At 31.6% G+C, this 15,701-nt stretch overlaps 1 protein-coding gene across 13 annotated transcripts in view; it reads right to left on the bottom strand.

Moving 5' to 3' along the window:
* Positions 1-1,872: 1,872 nt before the first annotated feature.
* The window catches only part of LOC127726637 (uncharacterized), a 55,112-nt gene continuing 41,283 nt past the window's right edge, over positions 1,873-15,701 (bottom strand). For all 13 annotated transcript variants that reach the window (XM_052234060.1, XM_052234058.1, XM_052234065.1 and 10 more), the window contains 8 exons: positions 15,005-15,157; positions 14,013-14,118; positions 11,804-11,889; positions 10,989-11,061; positions 8,963-9,051; positions 7,979-8,048; positions 6,735-6,875; positions 1,873-3,737 (listed from right to left, as the gene is read on the bottom strand). In XM_052234060.1, the coding sequence (XP_052090020.1) occupies positions 3,636-3,737; positions 6,735-6,875; positions 7,979-8,048; positions 8,963-9,051; positions 10,989-11,061; positions 11,804-11,889; positions 14,013-14,118; positions 15,005-15,157 (820 nt within the window). In that variant the 3' untranslated portion in view covers positions 1,873-3,635. The remainder of the gene's footprint in view (positions 3,738-6,734; positions 6,876-7,978; positions 8,049-8,962; positions 9,052-10,988; positions 11,062-11,803; positions 11,890-14,012; positions 14,119-15,004; positions 15,158-15,701) is intronic.

Genomic DNA, 15,701 nt, shown 5'->3' with positions numbered 1-15,701 from the left:
CTATAAACTAGACCTAATCACAAACAAATACATTGTTTACGCCGCCGCCGTCAAGGCGAGACAAAAATCATATGTTTAAAATTGACACTGGTACTGATAGGTTGCACAATTACAGTTTTCATAGCGACCTTGACTATTACAATTTCATACTTAGGAAGTTTTTATAAAGATTCGATACAGGTAAACTCTAGAGATTTGTTTTAGAAAATAAAAATATTTATAATATGACCCCTAAAAATGTTGTTTTTCCAGTCTTTGATCGAATGTGTTCTTAATTTTCTGGGTAGATATCTAATTTTCTATCGGTTCCCAAACCTTTATTATAAACGCAGAACGGATTTAGTTAGCAGTGCTTTGCTTAATAGAAATGAAAAAAATACTGCAAACGTTGAAAAAAGATAGAGAGGTGATCGTCAAAGTAATGAAGATAAAATTTCATTTAAGAACAGGTTAGTCACTCCTATATATAACTTATTGGCCAGAAATTGGCTATAAACTTAACAAAATATCAAAGAATATTTAAAAGAAAAGGGTTCTGTACAGCATCGATGTAATTTACAAACACTTGTAAAATGGTCGAAGCTAGAAATGCCTACTACGTTTCATTGTCCACTGTTAGTTTGAAAAGCCCAACGATCATTGCAACATATAACCTTTTATTTCAAAAGCTTCCATATGAATTCAGAATAAGCAGTTTCGCAACAACTGTTTTGGGTTTTTTTTTTGTTGTTGATAAACATGTAATCATATATATTTCGGTGACACTAGACTACACTGGCATTTATCACCATTCATAAAGATGTCGAGTATCATGAAACCGAAAGATATATCATTTAAGTTTCAGTAATTGACTCTCAACACAAGATACGATACACGGAAAAACAGACTGTTAAATTTTTTATAAAGAACCGACTATATTTTCCGATTGTAGATATGCAAAATGATTGTGTCAACTGTAGAAAGCGATTTGCGTGCATTTATCTATTTCAAGCCAACCACAATTTTTACTCGTTGAAGCTGAGGTGTCATAAATTCATATTATCCTGAAATGACTTTGTAATGAGCCATACTTGTGTGTCATAACTTTAGAATGAAGTTTACTGGCAATAACTGGATATTCAAAGCTCCTCTCCATTCAACGGATATCTATTAAAAATGTTCTTATAGAAATTAAACCAAAATGAAATTGCATTTGATAAACAAAACATCCAGCAGTGTTATTAGAATTTTTCGGATTTTTAGGGCCCATTCAAGTAGTTTCAAGATTTTGAATTTTCTTCTTTTCTTTCAGAAAACTTCATTCAAGACTTGTTAGGACACAAACGAAAATAACTAAGAAATGTAATACAATTCGAATACTCGAAAAGCATGATTGCAATATAAAGCGGTTTTTCCGGAAGCTGCAGCGCATATCAGCACTCTGAATTCGGAATCATACTTTTTATATACATTTACAGGTCAATTAAGATATTATCTATTAAGTGTTGGGTAATTTGTTACATTAAGATTCAGAGGCAAATTTAGTGAGAAGATTACGTAGCGACTCTCAAAAATCCTGGATCTGTACCTACATACATTCTAATCAAAAAGAACGAGTACGAGAGGATTATAAGGTATTTCTGTCTTCAAATGCATCTTTGGTTGATGTTTTTTGCATGCCATGCCAAGAATAAAGTATGTACCTATTTGTGCAAATTTTGAGTCGAGAAAATTGCAAAAAAACGTATTTAAATACATAACAGTGTCTTCCAAGTAACAACGCTTTCAGGAATGCAATTATGTATATTGTTTTTCTTCTCAACAAGTTTGTGCAAAATCGACACCGAGTACTTATGTTATTAAGAGAAACAGTGGTAAATTTAAGAAAATCAATTAGTTTCAAAACTTTATTGTACGAATTTTTCGAGTACGTCTAATTATAACAAAAGTCATCATAAAATTGATGACAGCATTCTATAAAACATAGATGAATCATTCTCATTCCTGTATAGATGTACAAAAACGAAGAGAAAAACAACAAAGGATAGGTATATTTTCGTATTTCTATATCGACTTCAATTGTGTCATGATTAAGTACCCATAATCCAAAACTGATGAAAGACATGATTATGCAAGTACATGTTAACATACTATAACTTGATATGATTATGAAACACATGTTCTCATACCTTAATCAATTTGATACAATTATTAAAAGTGTAACATATTCATATTTAGAGCATCTCACATGCCACATTACTCTATACGTTTTATCTGGCATTACTCAAACTGCTAACTAATTGAAGGGATTTACTCAAGAAAACATAAAAATATACTAAGTCGTGTTATTAGTCATCTAATTTATGTATTTCGCTTCAAAATAGATACGATAAGTTAATCTTAACGAATTCACTAATATATCGATATTTCTTTAAAATGCAAGAACAACTCACAAGCGTTAATTAAGGATTTAAAACTTTTTTTTTTCTGTTAATAGTAATTGAGAGTAAAATTTCGAGTCAACAACCTTAACGGAAACATACGGTTTTGAAATAGTGGTATCAAGAATGGTGTTTAGTCGGAAAACAACAGTAAAACAGTAAGGTAGGGTAGCTTTAAGTTTGGACACTTGTGCATTTCAGAACACAACACATTTCACGTCTACCTTTCTTATGTATTAATTGTGAGGTGTTATGTCATTGATCTTTAGCACACACACACACACATACTTCATTTTATTCAAATGTACACATACAATTTGCAGTCGGTACATTTCTGTCCTACTAAAAGTAATCATTTTGATTAAAGGAGGTTTGCTACTCAGTTTCAAAATAAAAAGCTTTTCATAACACTAGTATAAATTGATAGGGGATTATTAAAGGAACCAAAAGAGCAACAAAAAAATATAGGTCAATGTGCTTGTTTTCGAAATATTAGCCATTGAAATTTTGGCGGGAAAATGTTCTCTCTTGATTTTTCATAGCCTTATCATTGAAAAGTTCAAGTTCTCAAAAACTGTTAAAAAATAACAAAGATTTTATAAGACTTTTACAGATGGTTTAAAATTATACATGTAAAAGATTTATAAAAAGAAAAAATGGGGGTCAATGGGCAAAATTTTTTAAGGCATTCACATGGATAAAACCAGAAGATTCCGAAAATCTGACAAAAATTTCAAAACATGACAAGCGAACATCCTTAATATAAAAAAGATTCAGATAAACAAAATTGTAACAATCAATCACATAAGATAATCACTATTTTTCTTTCAAAATTTTCATTGAATTTATTTGCATGTCTAAATTATTATCAATTTTGGACCATGTCAATTTAAATTAACTGGCTATCACAATATTCCTTATCATTCCTGTTTACTGGACATACCTCTGTTAATGTAGTCCTTAAGATCCTTAGGTAAAGATGGATCGCTTATTATGAACAGAATACTGATCATACAAAACGTATGCTACGACAATAGTTTGATTTTGACATTGATATAATAAATGCATGGGAATGATTGAAAAATCAATACATCACAGATATATATTAAATGAAAGACAGTTGTAGAAACTGTTTATATCACAGTTGAAAGAGGTTTGATATTTCAAAACTCCATGTCTGAGTTGTGAATTGTAAGTTCTTGAATTTTCCTAGGGTCACATTCGAGTTGGCCTTGGGAGTTTTTCTGTTTTCCGTAATGATAAAAAGTATGGTAAGTGAGCAAGGTACTCTACTTTAGATATCTGAACACCATCAGCCTGAAATAAAAATAGAATACATTAGAAGAAATGATTGTCAAAATGAAAAGTCCAATTAATTATAGAATTACTAATCCAAGAATTCAAAAATAGAAAAATATTCAATGCATGACCGGACAACATATTAATTCAAGAATGCGAGTTGCATATGAGTTAATTATCAGTGTTGTTCGGTCACGAGTTAGATTATTTTTTGATATTTTAATTCTTGGATTAGTTTTTCTTCTTATTACATTGACAATGGTTTTTTTAACGGAAATAAAGTAGAAAATGAAAGTAATTATATATATTTTTTGATGCAACGTCTTGACAATACCTACTATTGTATGACGTCAGAGGAGTGGAATTATCAGATTTATTTCACATGTGAAATTATCGGTTTTATTTCACATGTGAAATTATCGGTTTTATTTCACTCGGAAATCAGGGTAATTCATTGCGACCAATGTAATAAAAATATTTATTATATACTTAGTAGTAAATACATGTAAATTGTATGTGTGATGCAATCAATGGCAATCGTGCTGTATCAGCCATCCATGATGATATCGATATCAGTTAATGTTGCAAAGGCTTTATCACAGCCTTAATCTGTATGACGTCACGTCATCGACATCAGTCACCATTACAAAGGCTTTATCAAACCCCTAACCTGTATGACGTCACGTCACATGCAAAAATATCTACTTGAGATATACAAAAAAGTGTATATGATATGGCTGTTTCAATATCACACACCGTATCAACCCTCAACTAATATAATCCCTCAGGCAGAACTTTTGGGATTATATTGGTGTCTCTGGTTGATACGGATGTGATATTAAACAAGAGGCTCTCAAGAGCCTGAATCGCTCACCTGTATTTCAGAGGAGAAGATTTTTAAATGTTAGCAAACTTGATGAACAAATTGTGTAAAATTGTCTTTAAAGGGCAATAACTCCTTAAGGGGGTCAATTGACAATTTTGGTCATATTAACTTTTTTGTAGATCTTACTTTGCTGAACATTATTGCTGCTTACAGTTTATATATATCTATAGTAATATTCAAAATAATAATAAAAAAACTGCACAATTTTGTTAAAACTACCAATTCGGTGGCAGCAACCCAACAATGGGTTGTTCGATTCGTCTGAAAATTTCAGAGCTGATAGATCTTGACCAATTGACCAATTTTACTCCTTGTCAGATTTGCTCTAAAAGCTTTACTTTTTGAGATATAAGCCAAAAACTGCATTTGACCCCTATGTTCTATTTTTAGCCATGGCAGCCATGTTTGTCGATGGATAAAAATTTCGGATACAATTTTATAAACTAGATACCCTAAGGAACATTTAGTTAAAGTTTGAAGGTATTTTACCCAGTAGTTTCAGAGGAGAAGATTTTTTAAATAGTTTACGACGACAGACGACGACGACAGACGACGGACGACGACGGACGCCAAGTGATGGCATAAGCTCACATGGGGCACTTCGGGCCCCGGTGAGCTAAAAAGCCATATAATATTCTCTATATATCACTGGGAACTCACTCGTTATATTATTCACCTTGAGATGTCAAACAAGAGAATATATCGTCTATGGGTGGGGGTATCAACCAATTTTAGGGTATTTGATCATTATCAAATGACACGGGGTGGGGATGACCCCTGGAGACTCACACTATTTTTCATTCAATTCATGTTGATATGAAAAATAAGTATATACATGGCATAGTGCTAGGTATTTTAACCAATTATATTTGAACGTTATCAAATGACAAGGATTAGGAAATCAACCTGTATATCATTCAATTCATCTTGAAATGAAACACAAGAGCGAATATGGTTTATGGATTGAGATATAAACAATTGGAATAATGTTTGAACATCCTTAAAATACAAGGGATGTGATGACATTTGAGGACTCACCCTACATATCATACAATGCATCTTGACATGTCAAACAATAAAATATATGTTTTAGGGGTCTGAACCTCAACCATATTCAAGACATTCAGATTGCAAGGTCATGAAATGTCTTGTCTTTTCGTGTAGAACATTTGCCAATCAATATCGTTTCCTGATCGTTTAAGCTTTTTCTGTTATTTTGAAAATAAAGTTCAGAGGTGACCACTGACTTTCGACCCTTTTGAATAACCCCATTATCATTTCTGAAAAGCAAAGGTTTCTATCATTAACTGCTCTCGAGTTATAATCATTTAAACATGAAAATAAAAAAAATCCTATGGATATCTATATTAAACCCCACCTTCTTTTGATTTTCAAAATCAAACAATCTGCGCAATTCAAAAATTATGATCAACTTGGGACATTGGGCTAGTTAAGTTTTGAAGTTTTTTAAAGATTTAAATTGCAGTTGTTTTAGAACTGACGGTGTTGAAGAATCAGTTATCTGTGTTCTATAGTAATACAATTCTGTGTATTACTACCACTGGGTATGTACCACTGCCGATTGACTCTCAGTTCCCGCGGGTATCATTCGACAAGCAGCAAGTGCTTCCGAAACTGTATGATTTATATGATACATTTTAATTGTACTTTTAAGATCCTTTGGTTTAAATTATCTCAAACCTTTTGATGATATGTTTGTCTTTCCATACTTTTATTTGCATTCGTACCTTGACGGTTGTTCTAGAAAATATAGTGTGTATTGACTTCTCTATCATAATTGCATTCACACGAACAGAATTCTGTTTTACTCATCTGCTTAAGGGAGATGCTCGTTCAAAACATGGAGAGGGATATATCCACAAAATTTAAGCGATCAAGGCAAAAAGAAGCCAGCCATTGCAGTAGATTTTAGATGGCTGTAAACGTTAATGTTTAAAGATGAAAATGGAACATTGCAAGATAACAGTATAACGCATTACATAAAGGTAGTATATCGATATCAACTGACATATCGTCTTCGAATAGCGAACAAACACTCACAAAAGCAACTCACAAAATCAACTCATGTTGCTCATGAAAGTACAATAGCATAAAATAAGTTTTCATACCGGATCAACAACATCTATTATAGTATTCCATAACTCTGTGTCAGATCGAAGGTCTGTTTCTATGGCTGCACACAGTACTTCCTGTAGAGAATCTATTGATATTATGCCGCTCTGATGTCTATCTACTGTTTGGAATAAATCCTAAAAATGACAATAAGACACATATTAACATAAATCAGCTGTCATACAAGTGGGAGGTTTAGCTAGCTATTAAATCAGGTTTAACAATGTTCTTAGGAAAATGACTGTACCAAGTCAAGAATATGGCAGTTATTTTCCATTCGTTCTGTTGGTCGATTAAGTCTACCGTTTGATTTTGTCAATTTTCATAGACTTCCACTTTTGAATTTACCTTGGAGTTCAGTATTTGTGTTAGTCGTTTTTACTAATGATTTAATTGCATTAGTGTCCAACTTCTTTTGATGCTGGGTTTATTTTCAAATGTTTAAAAATTTTAATAATGAGTTCTTTTTATTTCTTTACAAAATGTTGTGGACAGAAATGATCAAATCATAAACGTTAATAAACGTTTTTTTTTGTTTAGACTACATAAAGAAATAATATAAAGATTCATTAAAAGACATGCAGAAGCACAACGAAATTATTTGTACAATCGTTCACATATACATATTTGTTGAAGGCTTTATCTGTTGATTAGAAATAGACTCCGCTAATATATCTACAACTTGATCAAATGGGCAAAAGGACGATGAGACGACGATTGTTATGGTCTTTATAAGGCACCTTTTTTGGCCAAATTTTCAAATTAGGATCAAATGACCATTATCACAAAGTATAGTTTAAACAATGTTTATACAGAAAATGGTTCTTTTTGACACTTTATGTATAAGTGGTATATTTATGACGTCAATTAGACCAAGTGATTTGCAATTGGATTTTTAGGCCTCACGCATATAGCAAATTCGTCGAAAAAAGGCCTATCCACATTTTATCTTTATTAAAATATACAATCTGCGTTTTACGTTTGTCAAACCCTGCGTTTTATGTTTCATATGATTAAATGTATGAATTTAAACCAAAATTCTAAATATGTTTTGGCATATGACTGGTGTAAATGTCAACATATTGTAGGAAAAGCTTACAAAAACTCGTTCTATTTTACTTTCTACCATGTTTGTGCATCCACTTGTAAAACTGTTCCATCTGAAAATAATGGAGTTTATATTTGGAGCCAAACTGGGCACTTACCGCACCTACTCCTTTTGTTAAACAAAGAAACTTACTATAAAGCTAACTATATTATGATGAAGCTCGGAAAAATCAAGACTAGTGAATGCCTCCTTTGCAGCATCCCTGCAAAAAGACAAAAGCAAGACCATTAGATTGTTCTATTAATTGAGCATGCAATAGCAAGTTTTAACATTACCATAACAATATGAGCAATATATACGATTTTTCCCATAAGTCGCATAAATGGTCTCGTAAAGGGTTTTACATAACTCAAACAATATGTTACTCACCATGTCATACACAATAAACTTGTAATGACAGGTACTATGGTTGTTTTTTTTTTTTGGTACAAACAGCCCAGTAGTCAGCATTTTAGACATGAAATATTATTTATATGTTCATTTTCTGTAAATTAACTGTTGATAAAATGTTAAACTATACGAAACACCAAGGTTTTCCTACCCAAGAATGCATTACCAATATTTGGAACAATTTATCAGAATTTTCGGTTTCAGAACCTTTGCACTTGATTTGGGCTTCCATCTGTTTTGAATCGAGCGCCACTGATGAGTCGTATGTAGACAAAACACGCGTCTGGAGTATCAAATGATTAGACTTATATCTTTGTTGAGTTTTTTTTTTAAACAATAATGGTGGTACTAATTTAACCTTCGAAATATGCATTTTGATTGATTGATGTACCTTAAAAGTTGGTACTGTAAATTCAGAAATTACTACGTGCATTTATTATTGCGATTGCAGGAAAATCTGCATACACTAATATGTATAAGATATCAGAATGCCAGTTCTTATTATTGAGATTACCACCCAGTCGCATTTTTCGCAAAACAAAAACCTCGCAATTATTTTTCAATTCACAGTATTATATTACACATCAAATCAAACTTATCTTTGTTATTCCGATATTAAGGGGGAACAGTGTTTTTCTAACCTGAGATTATTCTTTTTGTCAAACACATCATTAAATGTACTCCATGTCTGAAGAGGGACATGTAACCTTATTTACTTGTACTTACTGTTGATCATTAACCACCTTTGTGAGAGCTGACATAGTCATAAACTCTTCTATACCAAAGAATGTACTAGAACTTGTTATATCATACACCTACAAAAACAAATGCTATCTGAATTAAATTTGATGAAATGAATAATTTCTATAAATAAAGGCAACAGTAGTATACCGGTGTTTTAAAGTCAGAAATCGATTGAGAGAAAACAAATCCGGGTTACAAACTGAAACCAAGGGAAACACATCAACTATAAGATGAAAACAAATGAACAACAGGAACACTGAAGTGCAACAAGAACAAACGCCAAAAAAAAAACAGTCATTAAAACAGTCATTAAAACACTTAAAAAATCAAAACTACTCCTCTTTTCTTTTTTGTTTACTATCTCTTGTAATAAATTGAAAGCGACGTCATCAAGTCGATTACTTGAATTTGAAAGTATCTGAAATGGAAATCGAACAAAATGTATATTAAGGCATGCGAAATCTACTGCAGGGGCATACAATTTGAGTCAACTGAAGACTGCTTTCTATTCTATCATCAATGAATTCGTATATGACAGTAATTAGTATTGCGTTTTTATGTACGGAGGGAAAAGCTGCTAAACGATGTTGCATTAAGATTATTTTGCAACGTAATTTTGCGCCAAAAAAGGGAAATGAGATCTTCAGCATTGTTTTTTTGGAATCGATTATGTACTACTTCGAAAATGTTATATCGAAATAGCAAGAAAAAAATCAACGGTAGAATTTTGTTGTTTTTACATGAAACAATCTAAATTTTAAACTAAAATATATAAAAAAGTAAGTCAAGATGGTATATTTTTCTTTATGCATTTCGATAATGCATATTAAAATTGCATATCTGTCAAAATCGTAAGCCAAAATTTAAGAGGGATCTTTTCTGTATCAAATCGCTGGTATATCATTGACTTCCAATTCAATAACTTGACCTCATTGAATCCGTATCCATATGACCTTCAATCTAACCCCCTAGCTAGAGATGGGTAACGCATGTATTAGGAGTGTTCAGCAATTAAAAGAAAAAGAATAATAATAATAATAATAATATTATTTTTATTTAAAGAGAGTTACTCATTTGGATTAAACCAATTTTCAATAAGGCTCTCTACATACAATATCAACTACATGAATAACACATGATTAATCTAGTATAACACATATATACAATAGATGTATATATACACAAATATAACAACAACAACAAAAAAACACCTATAGTATACACTGTGCTTAACTTATAAATTTCACACTTTTAAAAATATAATGACTTGTAAGAGTATTTGATTTTTTAATTTCACTGGATAGTGAATTCCACACTTTTGGACCACTAAAAGAAAAACTTGATTTGTATAATTCTGATTTTGATTTAAGGACAATAACATTATCTGATGATGAAAGTCGAGTATTGTACGATTCTTTACTATTTGTAGGCACAATAAGAATTGATAAATATTTTGGTGCCAGTTCATGTTTTGATTTATACTTTAATAATGACTTGTGGTAAAGTATTCTCTTTGTAATGGGAATAATTCCTGAATTCTTAAATAGTTCAATAGATGGTTTACGAATATCGTGTTCATTTAAAATAATTCTAGCTGCCCTTATTAAAGAATGTCAACCTATAAAGTGAAACAAGGATGAAACATTTGGTTGACTGAATCGATTCACAAAGAATCATTCTTATACAGGTAAAAAGTCTAGACTAAAATACACAAGCAATGCTGATACATATTATCGAGTCCATTCATTATTAATTGTTATTTTATACGTTTTGTAATTTGGCTATACGATTTATTAATTTATAAATCAAGTATGAAAATTTGAGTCAAATTGATGAACATGAATTTGACAGCTTATGTCCTTTTCAAATGATTGATTTTTTCGGGGGGTTGATCTCCGTACCATTATCTTGGCTCAGTCTTGGTTTGCAAGTTTTTATTTGTTAATCACAAAACTCCTCAACGCATTTTTCATGTAAAGTCTTGTTGATAAGGTAAGTCATCATTTACCTGTTTGAGAAATCTTTCCTGCGGACTTGATAATCTTGGTAACTGAGTTTGTACTTGGTTATACATAAGATGCCTATAATATAAATTTAAAACTCAATTTTAATATTCCGAGTTGCATCATCATACAATGTAATGAATCATTAACGACACTATCTTCTACATGTGCTACACAGACATACGAGAAAAAGTAATGAATTGAACAGATATGAAAAGAACTGCTCTCAGTAGTATAACAAAACACTAACAAAAAATAATACATACTTTCGTATTGTTGGATATCCTTTGGCAAAGCTTGCAAAATTAAAACAAATCCATAAAAGGAAAAAAAATAAATAAAAGCGTCAAGAATGTATCATAATTTGGAACAAAAATATGAATCGTGACTTCTATTGTGATCTAAGAAATAGATTGAATTTGACAACGTATTACTTGAAAATATCTGTAAAAAAATGTTCATCTAAAAAGAACCATATATCATTACCATTTTAAATATTTTTAAAAATCTGCATATGCCCATCATTGAGTAGTATTGTATACTAAATATTTTCTATGGCTAACAAACATATTTGAAAGAAAGAAGGCTTCGAACAAGGACCGACTTAGCCCCGTTCTTAAATGAGAACAAGAAATTAAAAGAAAAATCCTAAAGTTAACCAATTCTATAAATGTATGACTAAACTAAACAGGCAATGACAGAAAAGAATGTAGTGACAATACTTTAAATGTCAGATGATCATTGTTTTTTGTTTAAAAATGAACAAAGTCAGTGATGTTTATTTGAACTTCGGTAATGCATTTCAGATTTCCATACATACCCGTCTGAATCTGTATCCAGTTTTTTAAATGTTTCTTTTAATTGTTTTTGTTCGTCCTCTGGAAGTTTTCGTGAGAGTTCTGATCCCTGTAAAATAACGAAATAGTCTTTTATGGGTTTTGCGCATTGTTGAAGGCCGTACGGTGACCAAGAGTTGTAAACTTCTATGTCATTTGGTCTCTGGTGGAGAGTTGTCTCAATGGCAATCATACCTCATCTTCTTATGTTTGTATTTTATTTTCAGTTTGAAATGTTTTGCAATTTTCGCCATTTCATGCCATTTTTTTGTAAAAAGATTCACAGTCATTTAATTTCAGTGAAACTGAAAATTAAAGTTTACGGAAATTCTTTTACCTAAGTTTGATATAAAAGATAGTAATTTACTTAAATAATAGTAATATCAGGTGAAATGATCCGAAATATAGATGGACTTAAAGTAAGATTTTAAAATGTAAAATGCATTTAATCTATCATTCAACACAATTGTTTTTTTTCCTAACTGGTCATGTTGATTGCTTTCTGTATTCATTATAATAAGGAGATAACTGTATTGTAATCTCCATTCTAATGAAACTGACAGAAAACAACGCCAAACCATACATTTAAAATCTATCATACTTCGTGTGCGCTTGTGCGTACGTTTTCATAGCATCAATTGTGAATTGATGCCACGAAAATTTGTGACGTTATCCAACCAAAATGAACGTTACAAACGATGTTGCATTAGAATGAAAAATATCAGTTCCGGAAATACTGCAAACAAAGATTACAGTTAATGATGATCGTGTGCTACACGACACTTAATCATAAGTTAACAAATTCACAAAATATTTCGTTTTTGGAATTAACAAAACTTATTTAGTGAAATAATACCAGTCTGATTTCATCAAAAACCTCAAGGACAACATTCCTCAAGTTCACTTCTAATTTATAATTGGGTTGCAGTTGTTCAATCTTTAGTGTTCTGTGTAATGTTTTGTTATATTTGTTTGTCTTTTCGTCATTTTTGTAGCCATGCTGTTTTCAGTTTGTACGAGTCTGGTGTTTTTAAATGCTTTCCTTTGTATATAACTTCCCTTTTTAACAAATGCAGAACAAGCGTTGAAAAATTCTTAGCATCACAATGAGAGTTTATTTTTTATTTATCTTATTTATCTAAATAGATTTACGATATTCGATGATCGGTTAACTTCCGTTAATTTAATTTGTTTGTTATTAAACTGCCATTTTATCCCAAAATTAATCAACCCTCAGTCAGTCAAAAATAAGGGAACGGACATCATACACGACATAAAAGGCAAAACTTTGAAATCAAAATTGCAAAAACTAGTTAATTTTATCAGTTATTTTCAAATAGTGTGAAATTGGGTTTTTTTTATCATTTGATGAACTGATTGATCAATTCAGTGTAGAAATGTCTTTTTTTCTGTCAATGTGTAAACTATTGTACATGTATTATAATTGGCATATTGGACAAAGGCAAATCCTGTTTCATATTTTTGTTGTCGAGAAAACCAAGTATAAACTATCTAATTCAAAAAGATATTAAACTCATATCAACATATTCACATAGCTTTTTGAAAAAGACTGTACCCATATTGTGACTATTTTACCTATCATGTCTGTAATGTTCACGCATCATTGTAAATATAACGGAATTTGATGCGACTGTCATACAAGTGAGAGGTTTAGCGTTATAAAACCAGGTTCAATCCACCATTTTCTACTTTTGAAAATGCCTGTACCAAGTCAGGAATATGACAGTTGTTGTCCATTCGTTTGATGTGTTTTATCATTTGATTTTGCCATTTGATTAGGGATTTTCCGTTTTGAATTTTCCTCGGAGTTCAGTATTTTTGTGATTTTACCTTTGCCTATATCTAAACATCAGCCAGAATTTTCAGAAATGTGGTATTTTTGGTAGTTTTTCCTTTACGTGAGGAGTTAAAGAAATGGGACAAACAACTTTCAAACATCCTTTTGATATCTAAAACATTTGTTAAGTGTGCTTATAAAAAGAATGTTAACTGATAATATTTACTGATGTTTGAATTCAGGAGTGGGCATATCATACCTTCGCCTTAAAAGAGAAAATTACAATTAACATTGCACAATTGCTTTTCTCTTTTTTTTCCCATAAATTTTGAAAATACTAACGTTCAGGTCATTCATACTTCAAAGGACAAGTCACGGTATTTATTTCTAATTACCTTTAGTGGATTAGGGGTAGCAGGTTTAAATGGTGTTTCAGGTTTATTAAGTAAAGATGCTGGTCGGTCTCTGGCTGTTTCTAATGCTTCAATCTCGTCATCAGCACTGTAAAGATAACAGTCGAATACTGTATACTGTGTAATCCATCAGCAGTTAATTCGATTACAACATAGCTAAAACCAATACCATAAACCCAAGGAAAGCAGAAAATATCTGATGCACCACTAATCCTTCCCTAACTGCAAGTTTTAAAGTTTTTAACATATGTTCAGGCGTGAATAAGTTAAAATAACTTTTAGACCACGACTTTTTTTGTGTGTATAGTTTTCTCCCTTGTACACGATAACATATCTACAAACTGTGAATATTCTTGTCAAGTTTCATTACCCGACTTCAACGGATGTGAAAGTTACAAACCTGAAACTATTTTTGGGTATACGCACAGGAGTGACAAAGTTGAAGTAAGTCGTTGACCATGACCTTCACTGTAGGTTTTTTTTCTTTGTTACGCAACACACCTTCTTATTGTGGTTAATAATCATGTAAAGTTTCATTGCCAAACTCCACGAGGTTTGAAAAGTTACAGAACGGACATGATTTGTGTCAAAATCACATTCACACAATGACGGACGGACAACGTGATTACTTAAGGCATTTAGTCGAAAACTCGGCGGGCCCTAATAAAAGAATTGCAAGATAAATCATTTGCCAGCGGAATACGTCACAAGTAAGCAAACGAAATATAAATGAGGCATCGTATGTATTCAGCAACAGAAAGATGTTCATACAACAAGCTGTGAATATAATTTACTGAAACAATTAAAGAGCTACCATCAACACGAATTAAATATTGAAGTTTGATCTACGTAATTTAATCTCTTTACGTTTGTTTATACATGTATAAGACATCAAAACTATTATTAATTCATATAACTGATTATTTTCATAAGTGTAAAATCGAAATAAGTTATGGATTATTAATTATACGTACACATCAGCTTTGAGATCTATTTCCGAAGGGTATGGATCCTTCATTGGTTCTAAAGGTCCTGGTGTCTCCTCCGCAACATCGTGTGGTACTCGCGGCGTTTGGCTTGCCGAGGGAATGTCTACTCGTTTTACATTTTCACTCTTTGGAGTTACCCTAAACCAGATAAAAAATTGTCGTCAATGACCTAAAGAAATTATATTCCTAAGAATGATCATTTTATTTCTGTTTGAAATCATTGTCTGTAATATCATAGCTCCAAACCAAAAACGTCTTCCTGTTAAAAATTATTTGAGCACTCTCAGATGCGTTGTGAAAAAAAGGAACGTATTAAAACAAAATGTGCCATTTTAACCAATTGATTTATTTTTAAAGAATTATATTTTCCCTCTAATACAGCCAATTGTAAAGACTTTATTTTTATCTTGATCGAATTTCTAACACAACTCCCCCGCACTCGTGGTAAGTATACTGTCACTTAAGCGGTGCGGTCTATTAAATAATCACATCTAAATACATGTAATGCAAAAGATTTTGAAGGCATATACGTAAACAATCCTTGTTATTGTTAATATGAAAATCTTCGATCACATTCAAGGTACAACTATTCTATCACCAATGACAATAATGCCAGCTATTCGTTAGCCAATCGCAGTAAAGTAAGCGATCCCTAAATCAATTAGACTCAGGTCAGAGATCC

This window comes from Mytilus californianus, unplaced genomic scaffold (assembly GCF_021869535.1).
Source record: "Mytilus californianus isolate M0D057914Y unplaced genomic scaffold, xbMytCali1.0.p SCAF_18, whole genome shotgun sequence".
NCBI lineage: Eukaryota > Metazoa > Mollusca > Bivalvia > Mytilida > Mytilidae > Mytilus > Mytilus californianus.
This window is presented reverse-complemented; position numbering and strand designations above follow the sequence as displayed.